Source organism: Ixodes scapularis, unplaced genomic scaffold (genome assembly GCF_016920785.2).
Source record: "Ixodes scapularis isolate PalLabHiFi unplaced genomic scaffold, ASM1692078v2 PGA_scaffold1__304_contigs__length_218370807, whole genome shotgun sequence".
Classification (NCBI taxonomy): domain Eukaryota; kingdom Metazoa; phylum Arthropoda; class Arachnida; order Ixodida; family Ixodidae; genus Ixodes; species Ixodes scapularis.
The window spans coordinates 53,667,442-53,693,983 of record NW_024609846.1 but is presented as its reverse complement, the minus strand read 5'-3'; the positions used below and the strand labels follow the sequence as shown (position 1 = coordinate 53,693,983).

At 44.5% G+C, this 26,542-nt stretch overlaps 1 protein-coding gene across 1 annotated transcript; it reads right to left on the bottom strand.

Moving 5' to 3' along the window:
• Positions 1 to 8,752: 8,752 nt before the first annotated feature.
• On the bottom strand, positions 8,753 to 24,512 carry LOC8030724 (glutathione S-transferase). Its single transcript, XM_002402641.3, has 3 exons — positions 24,356 to 24,512; positions 10,189 to 10,478; positions 8,753 to 9,267 (listed from the first exon to the last, which is right to left on the bottom strand). Exons 2-3 carry the CDS (start codon positions 10,452 to 10,454, stop codon positions 8,871 to 8,873), a joined length of 663 nt encoding a protein of 220 aa, XP_002402685.1. The 5' UTR covers positions 10,455 to 10,478; positions 24,356 to 24,512; the 3' UTR covers positions 8,753 to 8,870.
• Between the last annotated feature and the right edge of the window lie 2,030 nt (positions 24,513 to 26,542).

The window sequence follows — 26,542 nt, the reverse complement described above, 5'->3', positions numbered from 1 at the left end:
TCCGGGAACTGCAAAGCTTTTGGTTCAAGTCAATAGACCCTTCCCGAAATTCAGTGCCATCTAGTGCTTCGTAAAGCAGTTTAGGTTTTGCCATATCAATGGTGGAAATGAACTTGTATTGGCACCGTCACTTTTGCAAGTCAACGGCACGCGAGGAATTCCTCAGAGCGAGTTCTTTCTCGATCACTTTCAGTTTGATGGTAACCAAGAACCTGCATTCAGAACAAAGCTCCAACCCACTCAGATGCCTCGGGAAAATTCTATACACCGAAATGCCTTAAAGCCGATTCCGTGCAGCCCGCAGATTGACTGAATCTAAGTTATTAGAAATAAACGCCTACGTAGCTCTTGTGTTTCGTTCCTACGTCGCATCGTACTGACCCCCCAAATGTACAGGCCTCGCATCATCCGCTTAGAAGCATCTTCAACGTCTTCCTTTATGAGTCACTAGAAGGCCGTCATTGGTATGGCACAGATGCCTTTCCGCAGATGATGATAGCGATCAAAGTGGCCAGACTGAATTTCGGAAAGGGTCTATTCGTGCTAGGGAGGCTGTAGTGAGGGTGGGCGCAACTCAAAACCTGGGGAGCGTTTGCAATTTAATGGCGGCGCCTGAGGGAGAGGATTCGAGAAAGGGTATGCGCCAGTGTTGCCTGCACGAGAGCAGGCGCCCGCTCTGTTGCAACTCTGTTGCTCCATGCGCCTTTCCTCCTCTTGCCTCCCATTGCAAGCAACGAGCGCCTTAATGCAGCCTCTCTCGCTTCCTCCTCGCTCCGAGAATTGCAAACGTCGAGCGGTGAAAGTAAAGTTGCCAGACAAGCAGCAACGTCCAAGATGGCGGAATTTACCATTTTTCGCGTTAAAAAAATACTTAACCTATCGCAACAAAACTGGTGGCTATGGAAAAGTAATCATTTATACCTTGTGTATATTATTCAAGCACCTTAATGGGCATTTATGACCCGAGTTAGGAAAGAAAACGACCCTTTGCCTCATAGACTCCCAGCAAAATTTAGCAATTAAATGGCGTCCATGTCCCGTGATCGCCGATCTAGCAGTTGCACCCACCCTCACTTGAGCCTTCCTAATTCGTGCAAGGGCTGGTGGTGCCCTCTCGCAGGGTCATCTGGCATTATCTATATAAAGCAACTTTTATTTTTGGCTTGTCTCTAAAGGGTGGCGCTGTTATCCGTATTTAGTTTAGAGTGCCTTCATACACACGCGTGTATGAAGTGTGCATGACACGCGTGTACGCGTGTCGTACACACTTTGCTTGAGTGGTGACATCTCAGCCATTTTTCCGACCAATCGTTATGTTTTAATGTATTTTGAAGGGTCCGTCATCCGGTGTCACTCAGCACGAGCGCGTAGCTTTGGCTAATGCATAGACGCAATCTTGCCGCCCATGTGACGCACCGAGTGCCTCAGATCGCCACGCGCTGGCACACTCAGGTCAACAATGGATGTCTTCACCCTAAGACAGACAGACATGTAGGCACCCTAATTTAGTTTGGTCTCGGTGGACGCCAGCGGTTCACGTTTCAAGGGTGAGTTTCCCAACTTGACTCCGGTTGAGGCGCTTTGTGTAGAACCTACCAGGTAACGCTACCAGCGAAGTTCGTGCCAAGCGTGGCTGTTTTCTATCTTAACTGTTCATGAGCGTGGCCTTTGTATGTTTTATGGGTGTTGCAACGTCTATAAATTAATGTTTAAAGCTTACTTGGGATCAAGTGAAAACCGGGGTATCCAGTATTGCATCCTGGTTAGAGTGTACTAGAAGGGACGAGTGGGGCCACCGGAGTGATATTTGTACCTTCGCATGTGGAAGAACCGGCTAATCCAAGCCACTTCGCTCGTAGCTCCCTCTCGGGCGCTACGAGCGAAGTGGTTTGGATTAGACTTTTTTTTATAAAAAAACGCGTTTCGTTTTAACGCCAAGCTCGACCGGAACACTGGTCAAGGTCATAAAAACGCCGGATAATGCTTTTTGTGCAACCTACACGTCAGGCGTCACGTACATAAAGTCACCGTGACCTGACTTGTCGTCACAACGCCATGCGACATCAGGACGACGCCTTGACGTCAACGTCGTCATCGACGTTTACGGCGTGCGTTACACGACATCAAGACTGCGTTCTGACGTCATATTGCGTTGACAACGACGACGATGTCAACGTTGAGGTTGATGACGACGACGACAACGTCACGGGATGTCAAGATGACGGCGTCCTTGTCAATGCAATGTCATAAGGACGATTGGTGTCAGTTCGTTGACGTAGTTGTAGACATGACGCAACTTGACGTCACGACGACGTCCCGACAGCTTTACGACGTCGACGTCATCGTCGACGACGTTACAAGACGTCAAGACTTCGTCGTGACTGCGCGTCGACGTTGATGCTGGCGAAGGCGATGACGTTACACGCCGTCAAGGTTTCGTCGTGACGTTGACGTTCACGATGACGTCAGGACGACTTTAACGTGACGTTGTAGCGATGTTTGACGTTGCGTTGGGCGTCGACGTCAACGTTGGCATCGATGACCACGTCCACGTCGTCCTCGATGTGGCGCTCGACGTCATGACCGCGTTACAACGGCGACTTGATGCCGCGTAACGGCGTCGTCCTCAACGCGACGCGATGTCGCGACCGCGTCACAAAGGCGACTTAATGTCGTGTAACGGCGCAGTCCTCAACGCGACGTCACGACCGCGATACGATGGCGACTTGATGTCGCCACACGGTGTCGTCTTCAACGCGACGCGATCTCACGACGGCCTTACGACAGCATCTTGGCGTCGTGTAACGTCGTCGACGATGACGACGTAGCGTCGTCGTGTTGTGGTGCTTTGATGTTACCTTTGAAGACCATTGGACCTTGACCTGTGTCGTTGCTTGATCGCAGCGAAGGTGGCGCTGCGATCAAAGTGGCTTGGTTCCACCTTATCGCTTTCCACATATTGAGGTGCAACTGAAAGCATGAGCGGAGCCTTTAGCTCGTCCCACTCTTACCTTCTAGTGCACACTATCCTGGTGCGTACCGGTGGGCATCTGTCTTCTTTCTCTTCGTTTTTTTTGCTTAGAGACACGCCCCGGACCTATGAATATTCACAATGTTATGCACTTGACATTCACGAAAACAAATCGCGAAAACGACCATAGACACCACCCAAACCATCGGAGAACGTACGCGACGCCAGATGCCATGTTACACTAGCCATGTCCTCTGGATTTCTACAACAGCGCCACTCGCGGCCGTCTGCACTTTTGGCTTCACACGGCCGACGGGACGCCGCCGACGCTTTTTCCACTACCCCTATCTTCTAGTTACCTGTACTACAAGGAAAAGCGTGTTCCTCTGAACGATGCTCGTACTGCACGAGCGGGCGTCCTTGGCAGGGACACTGAAAACTCGCAGCTCGCCCTTGTAGGTCTGCTACGCTGGCAGTTATAATCAAATGGAGTATAGATAACTGTAGTGGTGTAGCGTAATAACGCATATTCGAAACGCGACCTAGAAATATTCTGTTTTACCTTCCTGAAGCGCTGCTCAAAACTTCAGAACTTACGGCCTATCGTGTATGGATCTTTGTAGGGTAGAAGGGTGGATCGATGGACATTGCGCCTGCAGTATGGAAGATATCAATATACTCTGTTTCCTACATAGTGTACAGCGCTGTCATGGCAACTCGGGTGAGCGTGCGACTTCGTTTACGAGTCAGAGCCAATTCACAGCTCGGAGGGCGTCACGAACGCTTCAGGTCGGGCAGAGCGACGCGGGGTCACGCTAAGTTGCGTGACAAGCTCCGAGCTATATGAATCGGCTACGGTAGCTCGATTTGCCCGTCGCGGTACATCGTCAGGTAAATAGGAGTAAATCGACTCCTTCGCCCCTGCTCTCGTGCAAATGAGGCTTGAGATAAAATTGACGTATATTAATAGGCGTTCGTGCCAGTAGTTTTGGCAGTTTTGTACGCTGACTTTGAAACTAAGTATTGTCATAGTTGGTATATCCAGGAGGGGCCCCCAAATCCCGGACCGCGAGCCAGATCCGGCCGGCCAAGGCCTTCTGGAGCTGGCCAGCAGATGGCCACAGTCTTTGCAGTGACGCCCGGCGAATGGCTCCTGCCAACGCAGAAATAAGCGTGCGAAAAAAAGAACAAGAAATACATAAAAAAACGGCACCGAGATGCGTACCAAAAACGCTAACGAGGATATAGGCAAGAACGAGTGAAAACTGCGTTGAAAAGTGTTTTTTCTCGCCAATAATATTTATTGCTCATCGTGCGCCAGCATTACTATTCATAGTCCCACGTTTCACGTCTGAGTAACTCTGTAAAAACAATCTTGCGTTCTGTTATATATCGTTCTCTTTTTCTTGTGTCATAAGCTCATATAATCATCATCAGGCGTACCGTTCTTATCAGGCTTCTGCCCCGTTTGAATACTCGAACTTCCTATGCACTTTCAATTATGGCTGTGGAACGTTCTGGGTCACACTTATTCTGTAATGTCCTAATTAGTTAAACATTTAATTTCCAAAAAAGCTAAGTGTATTCAGTCGCCTATATGTTTTCTTATTTAAATGCTTATCTATGATTATTTATCTAGTATTTCATCATATATATCTTTTTTTATTTTCCAGCCCTCGAGAGTGAGAGAAGATACCCAATCCGGTTCCTTAGCCGAAAAGTTTGTGTGACCGCCTCCATGTTTTTGTTCGTGCGGACCAATCCGTGCAAATGCAAGCTTGGCAAACCTACGCTCACGCGCGCGCTGCACGTGCATGCATTATAGCCCCCTTTACACTCACAAAGCCTGGCAGTTCGACGACAGAGTCATAGAGTGCCCGGTCGCAGATTTGGAGTGCGAGAATCTGGTAGCAGGAAGAATTTCTCGGGGAATCTAAAGCCCCTTCATGTGTTTACGTGTCTTGCAAGTAGCGTCAAATGCGCGAGCGCACGAGGCCCATGTCTCGAGCGGCCCCTGGAAGCAAATGGCGGTGCAGCACTGAAATGAGCGGCCTTTGGAAGCGAATGGCGGCGGAGCACGCGCTCGCGGCACGTATCTCGCGCGTTTTCACAACAATGGTTGGCGGTACTTGTAAAAACGGCCTTTATCAAGGGGCTTTAGGGGAATCTGGTATTCAGCGCGCAGATCGGTGGCCGAGTGGTTTAGCGCACACCAGCACGTGGAGCGAAAGCTCGCGCTGCAGAGCCCAGGGACCCTGGGTTCAATCCCCGCCCCTGCCCATTTCGATCTGGATGAGCATCGTACCGGCGTGCGGTCGTGCATCACTACTGCGTGGTGCACGGACTATAAATACCGAAACACGCATTCAATAAACTTCAGTTGAAAGTTGCGCATATTGTGTCCTGTTCTCTTCTTTTGTGCTCGTCCTTGCTGCGCACAAGATTGTATAAGTTAAAGACCCCAGGTTAGCGGTTGTACCGCACTGGCTAAATTGCTCATCTACAACTGAGACACCAGACGCCCACTGAGACAGACTAACTTCCGACTGTATAAACGTACACACAACAATTTGCTTTGCGCACAGCTTTTGCAGCCGCGAGGACCCTAAACATGGTTTTCCAACCTGACGAGAAAAGAAGCGGTAGCGTGAGAAACGCGAGGAGCACGGGCGGATATTCCATCGCTCAGCAGAAGTGTGTTTCGGCGTCTCGCCGCAGCGGGGAGCCTGTTATATGGCTCTCCACTCATCCGTTGTCTGCATGCCGCTCTACCTTTTCACTTTTGGCGGCCGAGTCTCGTGGCGATCCACCAAGCTTTATCAGTATAGAGGGGGCTATGCAAGCAGACATAAAGCACCAGTCGCAGCTCCATGGTTGCAATTGTATATAAACAGTTGCAAGCATGGCGCGCCGACCGGTGCCCCACGCGTGCAAGCACGTGCAACTTGCGCTCGAACATAGCCTTGGCAGGCTTGCGATTGCACGGGCTTGTACGAACGAGCAGAGATATGGCGGCGGCCAGTCGCCTTGCTTGCAACGGTCAGATATTTTTGTGGCGCCCTCGTATGGCTCCCTCTCGTGACGTCATTACCTTTTGAAGAACAAGTTGGATGGTATTTGTGTTCAGCATGGTGGAAGCTTGAAATCATAGCACTCTGAAACCAACACTCTCAACACGGTCAAAATTGATGTTCTTACACTCCTTCTATTTGTGTCGATGAGGAAAAACCTTTGCTGACGTCGTAGTCACCATACGGCCAATCGTGGAAGGCCGACCACAGCGACGCTTTCGATCGTGCACGTCGCCATAGACCTTTTGCTAAAGTACCATGCACCAGGGAGCATACTGAGAGTGCAGTTATACAGGATACTCGCGCTGGAGCCTGCAGCAGTAACTGTTCTAAAGTAAAAGCCTAAAACCAGCTTCCAGGTGAGTTTGTCAACGCCTTATTTTGGTCATTTGCTTCGAACCTTTTATACGGAGAAGCAGAGAGCGTGTGGCGCGTATACCTACACTGGCAGCATTCTTCGTGATGCGTGGGTAATTTATCAATAGACATTTTGGCGACGTGTGCGACGAAAGACGTGGCAGTATTCAACTTACCTTGAGTGGCCAAACAACGGACGCATTAGCATTATCAGACTATCAACATCGACCGACAGTGTTGGTTTTAAAACGCAATTACTTCAAACTGCCTTTGTGTTTTTTTGCGCATTCCATCAAACTTGTGGTTCACATCTGAATATAAGTATCATAATTCGTGTGAAAGGAATGTATTCGCAACTCCAACTACCCATAGAGGACGCCACTGTCGGGCAAATATGGCGGTCGAAAACAGGTCGCGCCGTGCCATGTGCAAGCTCAACGCACAACGCTTGGGCATCAGCAAGCAAAAGCATTTCGACTCAAAATGGTTTGCCCCGACCTTAATCCTCCACCTTTCAGAACTGTGGCGGGTGTTGGCGTAATCAAGCTTCCAGAGGCTTGACTTCCGTTGAGGACGCGATAAAAGGACTGCTATACTATCCTTCCGTACGGTGCTGATGAACGTTGATAAATGCGAATTGTCTGGTTCACGCGGTTAGGTGGTTGCGTTCAGAGCAACCTGAGTAAAAGATGACGCTATACACTTACGACAGACTCACTGGGAGAAGAGTTCTATCGCGCAAGCCACCGACAACATGTAATCACGGACGCCACAAGAGACGAGCAGAAATCGCAAAAGGACCTGTTCCGACCAGTTCATTGTTTTCCCGCTAGGGGCCGTCCGTTTTGCTGGAGTTGCGAATACATCACGATCTCTTTATCAAAAGACCGTAATGTAGCCATTCCTTTCATAAATATGTATCCTCACTCACTCGTTACGTCACGGCGAGGTATATCCACGTCATGACGTCACGAAAAAGGGACATAAGAGGACGCCATCCAAACACTTCAAGGATAATAGAAATTTAATGGCATATCTGCATCCCGCAGCGGCCGGCAATCAGCGGTGGTTTATATACCCTGCTTGATGATCTATTGCATACTTTCCTTTGTCAGAGCTCCGTTAAAATGGCTAGGGGACTTTCAAACAACTGACAAAGTCTAAAGGCTCAAGGCAGCAGCGCAACTTTTTCATTTGATTAAATTAGCTGGATATTTCGAAGTTACTAAAAGACGACAAATGACATGTCGTTGCAACTGTAGCGCTGCTACTTTTGTCATCGTCCCCTAGTAACGGCTGCGCTCCCACTTATGGTTCGGGCGCAGCTGTTGCGGCCTCCCACCATAAGATTGAGGAAAGTAGCAACGCCTACTGCCACTTAAAGAAAAAGCTAGCGGATAGTGATTCACGGTAATAAAACCCGAGACTCAGGAAACGCCGAAGGGGATGAACACAACACAACACAACCTACTGCCCTTGAATACGCGACTGAGGTGAAAGTATAGGCTCAGTGATAACACATGTAGCTCCGGAAAGTTCCAGATTGGTGCCAAGGACGCCATTTACGAAATTACTGTCTGCTTGGGTGAAATGTCTTTATGCTTGGTGTTTTTGCCAGCTTAAATCAAATGGAAAGAGTTATTAGATACCTCTGCTCTAAAACCAAAACTACTGCCTCATTATGTACATGTGCATTAGTTTCACCGCGCGTTTTACGATTGTATACCGTGGCTGGGATGCTGTTTTGGGTTGTAATTTGTCATTTTTTGACAACCTTCATAGAAAAACACTTTTGAAAAAATTATTTCCCAAAATTTAATCAAAAGGGCGGCGTCAAACTGAAAACTTTCTGTGTACTATCAAACCCGGATAACCCAAAAAACCAGCAAACACCAGTCAACCTTTTTCTTTTGGAAAAAGTACTTTCTTGGTACCTCCACGAAGGGAGGAGAAATTCGGTTCGAGATTTCATACCTTCCATAGCTTATCGCGCAGGCAAAATATGCAGTCACATGTCTATGAATCCAAGAGCGGTACACACTTCGTCACACGAGGGAGTCTTTGCACACCCTCAGAACACAATTCTCAGAACACAATCCTCAAAACGCAATCTATAAAAAGAATAGAAAATATATTTTTCAGGAATGTTTCGCTCGTCAGTCGCCGAAAATAGTGGTATCTTGTATTTCATCCTGGTGTTTTTCACTGTAAACAATGTGAACTCCTCTTTTCTGAATATCATTTTAATGTTAATTTAGGAAACGCTATTACTCAGTGTTAACCTGATTTTGAAGATCAACCTGGTGAAATGTAAAATGTGTCAAGCTACTCTCGAAGGTATCGGGACACCAAGTCTACACTCATTCAAAATTTTATTGCTTTGCGTACGACATATTTTCATCGATACATGCCCTAAAAAGAGAAATTATATGTTTATTAATGACAAATATTGAAAAAATATCGGGCAAAAATTATTCCTTCTTGTAACCCCACTTGACCATGGGACCGAGGATCGGATACTTGCTGAATTTCGGCGAAGAAAAGAATTGCTTGAGATTGGGCAATTCTTCGAATCTCTTGAGGTAGGCCACAAGAACGGGGAAAGTTTGGAAGGCTTCAGGCTTCAGTTCATAGTGCCAGTCCAGGGCTTCGTAGAAAAGGAAGTCCACGTAGGTGAGCCTGTCCCCCAAGACCCAAAGCTTGCCCTGAAGGTGGTCGTCCCAGGCCTTGAGCACACTTTCCAAGTTGTCCTCGTACTTCTTGCGAGACTCTTCGTAGGAGGGAGAATACACGGCCATCGCAAGTCCCCAGGCCAAGTCCCTGGCTTGCTGTTCCAAAACGTCCAACTCTGTGGTCTCATCCTCGTTCCTTAGAACAAAAAAAAAAAAAAAAAAGACTGAAGTTACTCCCTAGAAGGAAGAACTTGTATCAAAATAAGAGTACTTCACTAATGCAATATTTAGCTGGAACTCATCAGCAAGAACTTTTGAAATGGTCCTTGTTGACCCCAGGACTGATTAACAAGCCGACATTACTTTTGGCGCACTGCAAAGCCTTAAAAATACGATCTGCTGAAACACCCCAATGACTGCAGATTATAGTTTGTTTTGGAGAGATCTCAATCCTATAATACAAATTAGTTGATACAGTTCTGCATTTCCCAACATGGTGTGGGTAAAAGAAAACCTACAAGAGCGAGCTAGCTTCATAGATTGAGTGGAACTTTGCGTTGCTCGTGCAGCGAAACGTTGTTCACGGTATACTTATTGTGCTTGTATGTCCCGCTTTGCCTGCAGTGTGGACAGAGTATTAATGTGGCTGTAATGTATCTGCTGTAGGCCATTGTAGGCCATAACTAAAAGCAACATCACGTCAAGAAAAAACAAGTGAATAATAAGCGAAAAGTTCGATACCAGCGAATTTGACTGTACAAAGGTGTCAAAATGTGTAGCCATGCTTCAAGGTTATAGTGCCACCTATTAACAACTATATTACAAAGTAACAGCACGCTTGGCGACTGAAATCGGTATACGTTTTTTTGTGTTTTTTGTGTAGGATTTCCAAAGCTGTTACTTTCTGCCATGCGATAGATTTCTGCTGTACTGTACTGCTGTACTATGTGTTTAATTACCAATGGCTGTACTTCTGGCAATACAAACTTTTATATCCCAAAGAAGTCACCATCGCCGACGTCTTAGTGGTGCAAAAATAGTTGGCTAAACCGCATGTAAAGAGTTTGGTGGTGGGCGTTCCGCGTTTATTGGATAATGTAATTTTGCGTTATCTTACCTGGCCGCCAGATCATACTTTCGAGCAAGATAGCGGATAATGGCCATGCTCTGCGTCAGCTTCACGTCGCCGTCAATGTAGTAGGGCAAGTTGGGAAACTTAAGTCCGTGGTTGAACTTCTCCTTGAACCATTCCTCCCGGCTGAATTCGGGTTCCGGGCCGAACTTGTAGCGCTTATCTTCGAAATGGACGCCCTTGTAAATAAGCAGGTCTCGGATGCCCTGGGCCAATCCGCGCACATCCCAGTACCCGAGGATCGGCGCCATAGCTCTCGAAACTTGTCAAGAAAACTGCGGGGTAAAATAAAACAAGCCATAATTGTCAGTCAACACCTGTCGAATCTCTTGAAAAAGCACGACAAGAAGCAACAAAGCTACAAGAACAGGCCTTCTCGATTTTTTTTGTAAGCTTGTGATCATTTTTGTAGTGGGTCGCATTTAAAGCAACTCGAATACTTGCGCGAAACACTCCAACAGCAGCATGTATTGTAGTCAATTCGTGGCATGTTGATATAAATATATTTCTGTGTGAAGTCATATTTAAGGGTTTTCCAATGAAGTAGGAATATCTCCTTTTCATTTCTTTTCTACATTTTATTTTCACATAAATATACTCATTATTCGTCCCTCCTCACATTTGCCTAACTGTGGATCTAGATGTCAACGAAAATAATTGCATATTATAATTTCAACAAAAAAAAATAATTGAGACTGCCAAAAGTCGAAGTGCGTGCCATTGCCCTATAATGCTTTCTTTGTTTCTTGTTAACACGTTTTTCACTATGAGCCATGTTGTTCTTGACCCAACGGCGTCTAAAAAAAATATTTTTTTTTCAACTGTCCTCAGCTACTGGTATAGACGAAATCAATTCCAAATTCTTTAAAGCAAGAATTTAATACTATCTTTCCATATTCGCTAGTCTATTCCAACAGTCACTTAATACCTTTGCTTTACCTAATAATTTGAAAAACGAACAAGTAATTCTTTGTTAGAAAACTGGCGATAAGCACTCCCGTAGAAATCACAAGCCCATCTGGACAAATAGCATTCCTTGTAGAGTCTTCGAACACGTCGTCTACCCACAACCTGTTGCCATCCTTGACTCCAACTATATTTTCTTCATCTCGACATAGACTTCGAAAAAAACAATTTATTCGGGAAGACAACTAACGACTTCCACGCTCTTCATCAAGCATCTCAGATGAACTCCACTATCCTTAATTTTGCAAAGGAATTTGACAAGCTACCACATAATATTTTACTTCAGAAACTAAGTAAACTGAACATTGACCCTTATGTATTTAATTGTGTTGTATCCAGGATGAAAAACAAAAATAAAGATGATTTAAATTGTGATTTACATCAGACCCATTTTATTGTGATGATTTAAATCAAGCCATTCCCGTAAAAATGATCCCAAAAATATCTTTTTATTTATCGTTTGTCCATTCTTCGATGCGCTCAATGTGCATTTGTTTAGTATTTAAATCAAGGAAGTCACCAAGCTAGAAACGTTTATATCAGGTTCAATACAGCACAAAACAGTGGTCTTTTGAGCAAATTGGAACGTTGAGCTTTCTTTTTGCCACTCGGTTCGTTCGTCAGTTGCATAACTTCCCACTGCAAGTAAATAACAATACTAAATAAATAAACTCACTAGAAAAGTAATGTCCTATTAAAAGAAAATCAGAAAGCAAAAATAAAAGGGAATTCGAGACTATTCTGTTAACCCAAAAATATCAAGCCATTTTTTTTCTACTATGGCGGTGTTTACCCTAAAACAATTTGTAAATTAAGTTGAACTTTAGATTTACAATACTTTTTTCTTCTGCATGGTTTTCCGTGATTGGACGAATTGATAAATCAATTTTCTACATTTTTTTAAAGATACATCAAGTGATTAAAAATCACTATTTTACGGCTACAGTGATTTAAATATATTCGATCTGATTTATATCATACAAATCTGAATTGAATTAACTAAATGTGATATAAATCAATTAACTCTAATTTATCTGATTTTTACAACAACAAAAAAACTAAGATTCTTTTTTTTCGGCCAGGTCGTAGCATTTTTAACAGATCATTCGCAGTTTGTAACTTGTAATGGCATTAACTCTACTTTTATATCTGTTTCTTCCGGAGTACCTCAAGGGCCCGCTTTAAATTCTTCGTTTTTTTTTATTTATATTAACAACTTTACAGTATGGTCTCCTCATATTTTCGCCCTTGACCTTCGTGTGATTGTAGACTCTAGATTTGATTTTATTTTACACATTTCTCGTATTGTTAGTCATAGTATCCGCTACCTTGGTGTCATTTCGCGGTTGACAAGGAAGTTTCGATTTCCTAAGTGTTTGTTAACCTTGTACTCTGCACTTGTTAGACCACGTCTTGAGTTCGCGTCCGTAATATGGAGCTCTATTGCGATGTCACACAGCAATATAATTGAAAATGTTCAGCGTAGATTTATACGAATTTCATAGGGTAGACACATTGACCGCTGCCACTTTTACGGCTACAACTCTCTTTTGGAGGACCTCGATCATTTAAATCTGCATGATAAAAGCATTGCTAGAGATATGAACTTTTTACATCAGGTTGTGCACAGTGCTATTGTCTGTTCAGAGTTGTTGATGGCCTTTAGATTCCGTGTGCCCTCTGGGCGGTGATCAAGCTGCCGAGACACTTTTTAACCCAACGTGCGATCAATCTGTCCGAAGACACGATTGCAACAAACCTATAATGCCTTGTTTTTAGGCGATGGTATTTGTTTGATTTTATTTGAAAAGCATGCATTTATTTTATGTACTCACTTATGGGACAACGCGCTGCCACCCAGGCCACTTAGCTGTTGGCAGGCACTTAATAAAATTATCTATGAGTCTATCTATCTATAACTCTGACTCCAAACAATTACAGCGTGATTTGAATTCTATTTTTAATGATACGATCTCTGGTAAATGCAACTAAATATAAACAAGAATAAGCTAGCGCTCATCATCCGTAAGGTTAGTTTTACTTCTACGGCTAACCTAAATAACACTACACTAGAGCTCGAATTACTCTTACAAGCATATAGGAGTGATCCTAAGTTCCGATATGTCCTGAAATCTGCGGATTAATTACGAGATCAATAACGCGAACAGTAAGTATGCTTGGTTACTTTAAAAGTATTTTTTATGTAACCCCTTCATCGTTGAAACTTTGTTTTTTTATTCTTGCGGTAAAATTTTCAATATGCAGACTCCTTCCGGGATTACTGTTACCGCCTACCTCACTGACTTATTTTAGTTATTTAAAGCACATCGGCGCGCTTTATTTTGGCTTATTATAATCGCACGACTAGAGTAAAAAAAGAAAAAACGCTACTTCTATTTAGCCTCGCATGTCGTCGCAGAATTTGTAGTATTTTTCTCTTTCACGAAATCGTATATCACAACACTGTACTCTAAAATTAGTTGATAACCCCACCATCATTTGTTTCCGCACGTCTGGATCACGGGTGAGCACGATCGCCCCGGGCGCAAAATCATCATCACAAAAGCCCCGTGCCATTTGCCCCACGTTTCAAAACCCCCGCACTCAATGACCCCATTCTATTTGGCCCCGTGGTGATGGTTATTGCATGCGCTTCCAATAATTCTCTAATGACCCAATATACATTTAAATGCTGGCGTGGTGATCACATCTGGAATTTCTAAGCTTTGTACCACCGCGCATTGGGTTATGGTTTTATTGATTTCAATTTTAAGGCGACCACTCGCATGCGCCGAATGCTGCTAGCGAGAACTGCACACGCTTTAAGTCGGCCTTGAAAAACCACGCCGCTGCTGAACCCAGCGCTCCCGCTCCAGAAATGTACTCTGAGCAAATACGGAGCATTATAGGCCAAGCAAGTGAATTCAGTCTTACGTATTTACCTTTAAATATTGGTTGGAGCTACGTCGAATATACCTTTTTTTATTATTTTTTTTTTCTCTTTCGTTAGGTCTCGGAGAACGTCTTAGCTCAGCTTCCAACATTCTGGAGCTTACGAAGCGCTATCTACAGAGCGAACAGACACAACCAGCCTCCACTACCAGGAAGTGCCGCGGACGCAGGTTTGGGTTGCATATACACGAAAACGATGAACGGAAGATAATTTGTACTTTTTGATGTGCCAGCCCGTGCCGGCCGCATCATCTGCTTCGGTACACCGGAGGCACTCATTGAATTCTCTGAAGCGAACGAAGTTTTCATTGATGGAACCTTCTTTTCCTGTCCCTCTGTTTTTTACCAGATGATGACATTGAGCATTGTGAAAGAGGGATGCAGCTTCAATGTTGCGTCTTTCTTTCTGCCAGGAGAATAATGCGACATGTACGTTCATGCATTCGAGGATTTCAAACACGCTTTCACTGGTTGCAATCTCTCCATTTCGCTTGAGCTCGTCCGAACAGGCTTCGAAACGGCACAGACCTTGCTCTTCGTTTTTCCAGGAACTCATCACCGGGGGTGTCATTTCAACTTCTCCCAAGCGATTTGGCCAAAAGGTTGAACAGTTAGGGTTCGCAAAGGTGTATCGGGTGTACACCTCAGTTGCTGGCCTCGTCAGAAAGCTGATCAGCCTCGCTTTCGTACCTCCGAATTTTCTGCGGGTAGCACGGAACAACCTGTAGCTAGCTGCACCTTCGGATCTCAAAATTTCGCCTTTAATTATTTATTTTCAATACATTTGATTATGGATAATTTCAATATTCTACAGTGGGTTCAACATGAGAACCTCGGAGCCCGCACCAACAACCTGAAAGAAGCTTGGCATAGGTAAGCAGCAAAAGGTCGAATTTATACGGGCATGTATATCTCGCTGCCTTCAAGAGGATATGCAGAAACGTTTCTTTAATTGCAGGAAAATAAACCAAATGCTCGATAGGGCACACCCGAACATCTACGCCTTCGTCGATCTCCTGAAGAAAAATGAGGCCACCAGTTAGGTGTCCCTGCTCCAGCTGCCTAACTGTGGCCAGGCGAGGGAAACACTCAAGAGGTGCAACGACAAGGGCGAGAGCATCAAAGATCTGAGGAACGACTGCGGGACGGTGCCCTCAACCTGGATGGCTTCCTTCAGAAGATGCAACGTTTTTGTGGAATCTTGGTGCCCCTGTAACTCTGCAGGTGTTGTAAGCAGACTTTATGAATAAATAGGTTGGGCTCTGGGTTGCCCTGGTGGTGAATTGTCACGGTACGATTGGTGTTTTTACGAACGAACCGCTCCCGCTAGCCTACTTCGTTCATAAAGCAAGCAAAAAAAAAAAGCTAGGAACAGCGGCTCGTTTGACGAACGAGCCGCTGTCCCTGGCCCAGGGTGCGCTCAAAGAAAAAAAGGAAACAGTAAAAAAGAAGAAAAAAAAAAAAAACAAAGCAGAACGCAATGACACATAGAAGACATAAGCTACTGACATGGGGAAATCGTGTCAGCAGCCCATGTGTGCTGACGCGGGGATTTTGAGATTGGGGGCTTTCGCGTTACGGTCTTTTGAAAATGGATTTTTTTTATACTGGGGAAAAAAAACTGGGCTTATGGCGGGGGGGGGGGGGGGAATTTGACGTGGGGCTTTTGAGATTGGGCGCTTTTGGTCCCCCCCCTCCCCCCCCCCCCCCCCCAAACTGGATCACCACCACAAAGAAGGGGTCCCATTTTGATATTATAACAAATCATATAAAAGAATTCATCCATAAAGTTCCCAATGAATGGAATCATCTCTCTGAATCCCTTGTGTCAAATGTTGATTTTGTTCTTCTCGCTCAAATGTTGCAAACCATGGATTCCCAATTGTTGTGCCATCCTGTATTTTCCACTATTATTTCATGTTTTCTCACCGCTTCCCTTTGCAATGTCACTGTTCATGAAAATAAAATAAATAAATAAACGTAGCAGCAATGACGAGAAATACCTAAGGCCAGAATGATAAGAATTAGTAAGGGTTTTAAGAATTAACTAATTACCGTAGCGGAATGCCAAGCAGAAAAAAAAAACTGATCCGGCCTGCTGATAATGTAATTTTGTTTGCAAACTGCCGACGGAAATTGGTCTCCCCGGTTCAAGGCCCCTCATAGACGTCTATACGAAGTTGTGCATCTCAGAACCATTAGGGGATCGATCGAACAGTTCAACTCGTCATCATAGGGGCCGGACACGAGGCTCGTCTAAGGTCTCCCAACGTGCGCCTGGCCCTTTGGAGAAATAAGAGTCACCTTCCAAGACGGTTTTCTCAATCAACCTTGTTCGCAAATCGCCGGTTCGGAAAGTTCTGGTATGAGCGGGGCGTGAGCGCAGCACACGCGAGCGCGAATATTTCACTTGAATCGAATGCCCCCATTGAACGCGCGCTCCCCCCATATCGTAGACGCAAGTATTCCTACTATGTACTGGCGGCGAGAAGTTTTTGGTGGCGCACTCCTATGGTTACCTTTCGTGACGTCATTACCTTGTGAACAACAATATTTGTAAAGAGCATGGTGGGAGCTTGAAATTATAGCGATATCAAAGCAACACTGCCAACACCGTCAAAATTGAATTCTTCCATTCCTCTTATTTCCGTCGATGGGAAATCCTTTGCTGACGTCATAGTCAGCATTCGGCCTATCGTGGAAGACCGATCACAACAACGCTTTCGATCGCTCACGTCGGCAATAGGGAGTAGTCATTGGCGGCCATAGCTGTGTGCGCGACTGCCGAGCGCGTGCTGACGGCTAGCTTCCACAGTTCTTTTGCAACATGCATTCCGCACCATCAAGACCGGCAGTCTCAGCAGCCTATTGATGTGAGCTCTTTCCGAGCAAGAAAGCGTGATGTATCCCATTCCTTTAATAAACACGATTTCTCACTCACTCATCCGCTCTAGGCATCGCTCGAAAATATGGCGTCCAGTGAACTCTATTCTATGTTGCAACATGAGGTCGGTAGTAGATATGAAACGCATCCAGCACGCGCTCGTTGCCTTTCAGTGTGTTTGGCGTCGCGTACACCGAAGTGTTCTGGAAGGTAGAAAATTCGCCCTGGAGGCGGAGCATCTACTGCTGATCTTATGCTGTAGCAAACTATAACAGCTCTCAAAACGGCAATTTCGCAAATCTTAATTTTCCCTACCTTGCATTTTTCGCTTTATTATTTTCTTTTTCTTGCTATGTAATGCTGCGCGATTTCTTCTTCTGCCCTTCCAAGCTATACACGAAGGTATTTGTGTAGCTTGCAAAAGCGTCCCAAAGCAGTGTTTTAAAAAAATAAGGGAATTTATTTCATTTTACTCAATTTCACAGCATAATTTTCGCTAAAACATCATTAACACGGTCACTCAAATACAATGACGCGGAAACAAACTAAAGATATATATTTTTTCTAAAACATCTCTGGAGCCTTTGTCTATACTGCATCAACGATGATTATGAAGACGCAAGACATTTCCTCATGTCAAAGAATACCAGAAAAGTTTCCATGCCTTGCAGCTAAAATAACAATCCAAGTTTTTTTTGTGTGTGTTTTTTTTACTTTATTTACCGAACATATTTATCCAGAGCTGAAAATGTGCATTGCGGCGTTTATTACAAAAAAGAAAATTATAAAAATGTACGCTTGCCCTTTTGGCGACATTGTACCTGGAAAATAAACCAACCGATTAATCGATTAATTAATCAATTAAAGGATTACAATTAATTGCGTTAAAACTTTTAATCCACGCCCAGCCCTAATTTGAAACCATGCTATGGCTTTTAATAATATATTTTAAAGAGCATTCAAAATGAACCCTTCGATGCGACAGGGTATGTCTTCAGCACACCACAACGCCTCTGCCATGACAATATTAAAGGAGCAATGCAACAATTTTTGTACTTTGCGCAAATACCGCTTAAAACGGATCCCTAATGTTAATGACCTATGAAACACGCGTTCGTTTTTCACCCCACGCAATAGAAGTCCCAGAAAAAAATTAAAGAAAAACGAGCAGCGTTTACCCCCTCAACTCGCAGCCAGAACAAGCGGCCATGTGATCTGGAGCCGATTATATGCCGCCAGTGTTGATCATAGCCACGCGCTGGGGTTGGCAAAGCGGAGGACACGCGCTGAGTTCCAGACATTGTTATGGCTCGGCTGTTGTCGTCGTTGCAGCGATTGGACACGGGTCACAACCCGAATGCTTCTCGAGCTAGCAATTGTCACGAGCCCAAGTCGAGTGCCCACGCAATGCTCGGGTCCAATCTATGAACCGCATTCAAATATCGTCACTTGGGTGTACTGCGATCCCCGAGTTACGTCATCAAATTTTGCAAAGGAGAGATTGAATGGAAATGATCGCTTTTGTCCTTGAAATTACACCGCAACAAAGGAGTTTCTTGGCCAATGGCGTTGCGTGTGAGTATCCTTGAGTCCCAGGTGTGCCAGTAAGCTCGTGTAGAGAGAAAAACATTCCAACTGAATATCGTTGCACAGCTCCTTTAATTATAACAGCCAGCCCAAGAGATAAAAAAAAAATCGCATATCTTTTTTTTATTATTACAAGGAGTTTCAAATTACTGCATGGAATTCTCTTTTCTTTTTTCGGTGATAAGAATCTAGAGTCGAGCATGCATTTGTTCGTTGTTCTATCAAATTGTATTTAAGAAATACAGAAACGCTAGAAGTGACGCCGTCCCAAAATTCCTAGCAGACTCCCGCATCAAGGCTGCTCTTCGTAAAACAAACCATCACGTGTTTTTAAATCAACTTTTACAGCTTCTTCTTTAGACCACCAGGCGCTGTGAATATCTTATTCGCTTGAGGAGGCTGGAGAGCGAGTCTGCCGGCACAGTTTTCTGTTTTAGCCGCAAAGTGCCGTCAAGTTCGCTGGAGTCTTCAATCGAAAAACGCTTTACCAAGGCTAGTGCACGAGTGGGAAAATGGTGCACGCCCTGCTTTATTCTTCTCGTGCGCTAGCCTGCACAATACATCGTTTCCCCTGACGTCACATCAGCACTCATTGTGCAAACCTTGCTGCGGAGCACGTACGTTCTTCCGCATACACTGCGCACGCTGAGTTTGCATTTTCGCAGAAGGAATGTCTCAAAATTACAAACAGCACAGGATGATTATGTTTAGTACAAGCCATGCCAGTGCTTCAATTGAATTTTTTTTTTCTCTGTGTGCTTTAACGAAGTGGGCCACGAAGTCAATATAAACCAAACCTCATTGTGTCTGGATATTACAGAACTTCTCATTATCCCTTTTCTTTTCTCCTATCTTTCGGTATCGCCTACGTATGCTGAAAGAAAGACGCGCAGTTTCCTAATTCATGAGAATCGTAATGGCAGGTTTGTACCCCAGCCGACAGAGATCTACTGCGGCTCATTCGGTGAAGTAGCAGCTCCAGGAAAGCAGCGTTCACGTCGGCACGCCGCCCACTGCCCTTGAGGGCACGACTACGGCGAAAGTAGAGACTGAGTGGTCGCATATGTCCCTTTGCACACGTCCGCGTCGGTGCCAAGGCCGCCGACAAGGAAAGTTTCGTCTCTGCCCCTCGGGAACAAAAGCCTTTTGATTCCAACGTTCTCCACTTGGTATTACATTGAAACTGGTGCCACAGGAAGTGACCTTCATTTCCCGTTGTGTGCGTTCCCATCGAACGCGCTTTGTTGTGGTAACAGTCGCCTCCTCCACCTTGTCCACGTTGAGAGTTGCCGGCAGCCCGTAGCCATTGGCTACGGATTCGAGCGCTCTGGCATAGCCACTATGGCCCTGGCATCGCTCAATAAGCTCAATCGAAAACGGTTGACAGGAAATATGCAGAAATATGAATCGAATGCTAATTTTGCGATTTTAATGCTTACATGATTGTTTCTTTTTTGTAATCCAGGAGCTGGAGAAACACGGGACGGAACACACAAGCTTTGTGTAGTCCATCTCGATTTTTCACCCGCTCCTGGGTTACTTACCATGTCAGTATTGAACCAGCTCGCCTGTACACGATTTAGAGGAAATATGCGGGAATATCAATCAAATGTTAATATTGTGATTTTAATGCGTACGTGGATGTTTCTGTCATGGTAACCCAGGAGCGTGGAAAAAACGGGACAGGCAACAGAAAGCTTCGTGTTGTCCGACCCGATTTTCCCCGCTCCTGGGTTACCATGTCAGAATTGATCCAGCTCGCTTACACACTTTGTTTATGTTTTTGTAGCCTCAATTGCAATACGTTACGTTTGCCCAACGTGGTTACGTGACTAAAACGTAAACGTATTGTAACTTGTTCTTTCTATAAACCTTCCAAACGTAGCAAGGACTGTATTGGACAGAAAAGAGGACAAAATTATCCAAGGTACTTGTTACCAAATACCTGCTTTACAAAGTATTTAGATCACTACTAAATTACTTTCATTGCATATCGTCAGAAGGAAGAATATTTAGAAATATAATTCAATTACTTTGAAGACATTTTGTATTGATATATGTAACGAAAGCCTGAACATAGAAGCGCAAGTCTGGTTTACAAGAACGGTTCATTTATGCCCGACAAAAAGAAGCAAAACAAAACCGCGGTGCTATTTCGTATCAGAGTAGTTCGTTTAACAAAACAAAGCGCAGTATTGTGATGTATTTGAGACACGTCTTTGCTTTGCACACACCCTGTGTCATCCGGCATGATGCATATCACGTTGTGGCACGCACACGAATAGCTTGGGCAACGGTTCTGATCCGGATGCAGTTTGCACACTCTGGCGGTTTGCCCCAATTACCCAGTATTACGTGAGAAACTGCTCCCTCACACAAATATGTTTCACAAAGCGGCATACAATTCGTTCCACGAAGTGCAGTGCTGGCCGCAGTATCATAAAAGACTTGAGAAAATTTGAAATGCCGAACGCGCAGTTGGTTTTTGTCACGGTCGCAGGGCTATAGTCCAAAAACACTTGAAATAATCAAAGCCTGAGTGATAGGTTGTTGATGTCGTCACAGTGAGATCAAATGCAGACACCAATTCGACACGTGAGCTGTGTAACCCTCCGGCTGGTCATCGTGTCTAGTCAAGGCGTAGAGGGACGTTCGGTGTCGGGGTCCACTGCAAACTCGGCCCCATCCTAGTGTAATAGCATTCCATAAAGGTGGACGAGGTTGTTCATGGGCTGTGATTATTCTATATATTGCTTCGCCTTAAGCCCGGGCGGAGCGGACCCTACGAGTCAAAAGCGGAAGCCACCGTGGGCCTTTTCTGTAGATGATTGGTTTAGTTTAGTGGATCTAGAGAACGTACAGAAACATGACAAACACCACGACGTTGCGATTTTAGACCCTGTTTCATCAGTCAAATCAGCTCTTAAATAGGCTACCGGAGTGGAAGTGAAACAAAAATAGAGGAGGCGAGCGTGAATAGCTTTGTTCGGAACTGAGAACGCGCAAGCGCACTGTTGATTTCATTGCGTGATTTGCACCGCTGCCCACAGCACGCTGCCACATAGTACTGTCCCGAATATGTAGGACATTCGTGACAGCCGTACACGTCAGGCGGAACGGTTCACGGTACACGCGACAGATCCCAGGTCCCGCTAATTAACGCAGACGTCCGGCTCTGGGCTGCAACCTATTCACGGAAGCCCTATTCATCATGGCACCTGTTCCATGAACGTGCGGCATTGTTTCGGCTATAATAAAGCCCGGATGAGCGCTCAACGATGCATACGAAGGAAACGAGTCCTTGCGGAGGCTGTTACGCAGTTCATAAATTCTTTCGCGCTTTTTGTGATTCCTGATGAGGGATAGGACTCGGAATGTGACTCGCTAAATTACCGGTACTCACCCGTGGGGCATGTTAAACTCCGAAAAGTACAAACACTTTATTTTTATGCGCATGTGTGGAAAAAGTGATCTGGCAAAATAAACTGAATTCCGCACTCTAATAAACTGTTTCTGCTTTTTTTTTTTGCAGGGATAATAAATTGACAGTTTTCTAAGATAGCCTGGAGGTGTGATAGCTGTTACATCTTTTTTGGACTTGTGAATGTTGCATCACTACAGATGCTATAAAACTACAACCAAAGGTTCCTTCTTTTTTTTCACAAGTTTACGAATAGAAACTTTAGAAAAGCATTCCCTAAACAAAAACGAGCCCCTGGCAAAGCAACTCTGTCAACATATTTCGCTCTAGCTACATTTTTTTTTTTTTTTTTTTAAGAATGCAGGATCAGCATGCGTTTGACTTTGAACGCCGTTTTTTCTCATATCCGTACCCTGAGAACTTCATAACCGCTCCCTTGCGCCCAAGCGCAAGAGTAATATTTGCGTCTTTTCGCAAACCCTCGGTGTACTTATGACTAATGCCCAACCAGATTTCTATTTTGTGACGGCGCTTAGCAAGGAAGTCGATTGTTAAGACGATTAGCGGGTGCTCCTTGACTTTATCTTTGATATAGGTGAAAGACAAGCACGTGAACTTATTTTCCGCTGCTTGGGCGTTTTTCTTTGCCGTTACTTTATTTTCTTGCTTTACCAACAAACTCCATCGCCTACTTAGAACCTCTTACAGCCACAGCATAAACCTACGCAGTCTTCTCTGTGTTGGAAACGAACATTTCTCACGGCGCCCGAAGTGAGAAAAACAAAGTGACGTTTGCATTATTTTTTTTTTGTAGTAGAGTACACTCTTTAAAAAAAAGGGGTGTATTCTTACACCCTTTGTCTCGTATAATACACCCCAAAACTTCAGTTCTACGTACAGCGCACTGTCGTCGACCTGACGGTACTAACTTTCACAAGAGGCCTGATAGCCGTCTCATACAACAAAAACAATAATCGAGGTTTTCTTTGCCCTACCGCAAAATCTCAGTGTTTCATTCTGTGGTTTTTATGCTCTTTTATACGTACTTTAGCTTTTTAAAAATTTATATCGCACCGTTATCAAGCCCCTCGTAAACTTTGGGGCCGTCCGTTCGACTATAGAGCGCTGGACGTCGAAATGAAGTTTTGGGGTGCATTATATGGGACAAAAGGGTGTAGGACGACACCCTTTTTTTAGAGTGTATTGTGCATTTTTTCAGCGGTTTCATTCAGTCGTTCATGGCAACACAGTCTCTCTTTTCTTATCTACCTTTTTATTTCTCCTTTTAATATAAAAAGACGCGGTCCGGGTCATTTGTTTTATCTTCTCCGTCTAAGAGGAACTCTACTGGATTTTTATTACCCATAATTGCGCCGGATCTCTGATGATGTAACTGGGTAACTGGCTTGTTCAATTCCTTATCGTAAGCTTTCAAGCCTGGCAGATTATGCCAAAGGATCCCAATTCCTTCTGGCGAAACGAAGCATGCAAGTCTTAGATGCACTAATAAAATTAACGCAACGTGTACGAGTACCGAGCTTTCCAGTACAAAGTTGCAGCTGATGCTTTTCGAACACACTAAACTCTTCTTTAAGGGCGACATACCCCACGTGCTCCAATATGTCACTCGCTAATAGCGACCGAATAATAATATTATTATTTTAGGATTATTATTAGGAAGATTTAATAATCTTTCTATTAACAAATCACGCACATGCAGCAGGTTTTGTGACACGGTTCCCTAGCCGCAACTTCTGGTACCAACTAACTTAGTGTTTTTTCACATGACAGTTTCACGATATTTCAATCGCCCTTTGATTGTTTTTTTGTTCAGTAAAATGTGCGCTTTCTTCGCGAGCAAGGTATAGTTACCATTTATAGAAGTGAGTTTACAATTATTTGCGGGCTGAGGGAAAGCAAATGTAAGTAAAAACCTTGGAATGCGCGAATACCGCTTGAGATCAAATAGCGCACCGTCATTCCTAGCTTCAAGGCCGCAAAGAGAGCCAGTATTCGTGTTCCTGGCACTCTAAGTAAATAAAAGACGCAATGCTATTTCATTCGAACCACTATTCCCACACCCTTGCAAAAAGGATGTAACACTCGCATCGATTTCAACCACACTTCTCTGCACCTTAAACATCGTTTCACCTTTTTCAACTCGTGCGCATTAATTAACGTCTTATCTCTTGCTCTATTCGTGGTACAACTCGTTTATGCCTTTCGCGATCTCCCTCCTCAGTGGTGTGGTATGCTTCTCAAACGAGCACGATCAAATTATCACCAACAATGCGTAGACAAATAAGCAAGAAAAGCCAGACAAGGAAAAGAAGGCCACTTACTCTACTCGAGCGGTGTCGGGCGAAGGTCGTCTGCTTGCTGCGTGCCGCCGTCGACTGCTCGGTCTCCTCGTGACCGCCCACCGCCCATTCAACCAGTTCGACCGGAAGCGAACTCGGTGGCGCCACAGCCGCCATCGCGGAGGAATGCGGAATTACGCGACCGTGCAGGGGGTAGCACGGCACTCTTTCCTTTAAAAGGGTGCGTCTTTGAAAAGAACGTGTTTCGTTTATTGCTTCATCATACGATACTGTGTTTTTGGCTTATTTTCGTTTTTTGGTCTACTGGATTACCTCTGGTTTCCTCTAAAAAGGAAACAATAGAATGTCGCAAAGAGTTTCCTCATTGAAGTTCGTTAAAATTGGCGTTATATGGTTCGTAGTTGTCCGCTTTATGCTCAAGGACAAATTTATCGAAAATGTGACTGCTCTTTCACTCATTCAGCTGTCGGGATGTCAGCTGTCGAGGTCAATGGCAATCTTTACAGCGAGATTACCCTCGCATCTATAACATCTTTTGTGCAAGAAACCCCGGTGCCTTAAAGCACTAGAGCGTTGCTAAACACCCCGTCTGGTGGCCGGTTAAAGACAAAAACTGTGATAAGCCTGGTTAAAGAAACTGCAAAACAAGTCTTCCACATCTGGTAACCGCTAATAGAAAGACGTCGAAGTTCATAATATATTGTATGATGTTTTTTTTGTTTTTTTTTTTTTTACTTTTTCATGCATGGTTTTTTAAATTAACGTCGTATAATATTCGGCCATGGAAACGTCCTCAACTCGGGGTCACAAGTGTTCATACGCTCCATCGTGAGCAGGTGCCGTCGATATTTATTTAACAAGGTATGTATCTCGGCTGCTGCCTTTACATTAATAGAGCGACGTGATTTTCTTCATCGTACTAATTAGCCAGGGACCTGATAAAAAGTGTCTGTCGACGCATTGATTTTAACAAAGCGATAGCCGAACCATGGCGCACTGCTGGGTTCAAGTGTAATATTTCCGTTTCACGTAATATACACTTAAATAAAGGCACGCCCTAAAATATCGGGGGAACACCACTTGGGGTGCTTTATGTAAAAGTGGTATTCAATGGTGAGCGCAACTGCAGCTAATATGTGCGTTTGAGTGCGTCTGAGGGGGGGGGGGGGGGGAGTGGGGCACATTTCCCTTGGAGGTCATAAGAAGTTAGTCACAAAGCAGCAACAAACGTAGCGAGAAAGTAAGCGCCCCTGCCGTTAAATTTTCTCGAACTAATACTTCTAAAGGAACATGCGCTAGTCCGTGAAAATATACTAGAGAGATCCCCATATACTATTTGGTCCTAAATGGGACGGTATAAAAAGCCAAAAAAACAATGCCCAATTAAAGTTTCAAAGTGTCTGTAGGTGGTGCAAATTTATCACACTCAAATTTTGTGTGTACAGGTTTCCGAAACAAAAAGTAAGAAAAACTGTGTTTTTTAAATGCAAAGAGAAGAACTCACAAATTGCGTCACCAGGTGCTCTCGTGGGGAGGGGGGGAGGGGGGAGGGGGGGGGGGGGAAGGGGGGGGGCGTATTTGTTTCGGTTGATAGGCGTAATACCACGCATTACTCAAAACATCCACAGCTCTACACCCTCGTGTCAACTTCCTCTTCTTCGCTCGCTAGTTTTGTCGAAGTTTGAACTTTCTTCAACTCTATGAAATTTTCTAGCCGTAAACCAAACCCATGATTTAGAATGTGCGCAACGACGGCTTGTTGAATTGATCGCCATATCGGACGTAAACATTGTTATGATTACGTAGGCCTTTCAGAAACCATTTGTCTCTCGCCTCTTTGTGAGAGATGATTAATTCATGTTTTAGTGTTCCTACACAAAGCACTCAATGCTCTTATTGATGCCCCTTTGTTGCCACTGTTCGGACATGGGCGGCTTGAATAAAGGTTATCTCTCTCTTTCTTTATCTCGATCTCTCTCCCCTTTGCCCGCTGGTAAGATTTTGTTTCATGTTCCCCGACGACAAACTATGTACAAGGTACTTTTTTTATTCAGGCTCCTCAAAATCTGAAACTCCCGTGATTCGTATGCAACTTCTCTATGTAAGTCAAATAACGCGGATATCGTTTTTTTTATGCCCTTTGAAATGTAAAAAGATGTGTACGATTAGTAATTGCTAATTAGGTTGTTGCCATATTTGTTTATTTTA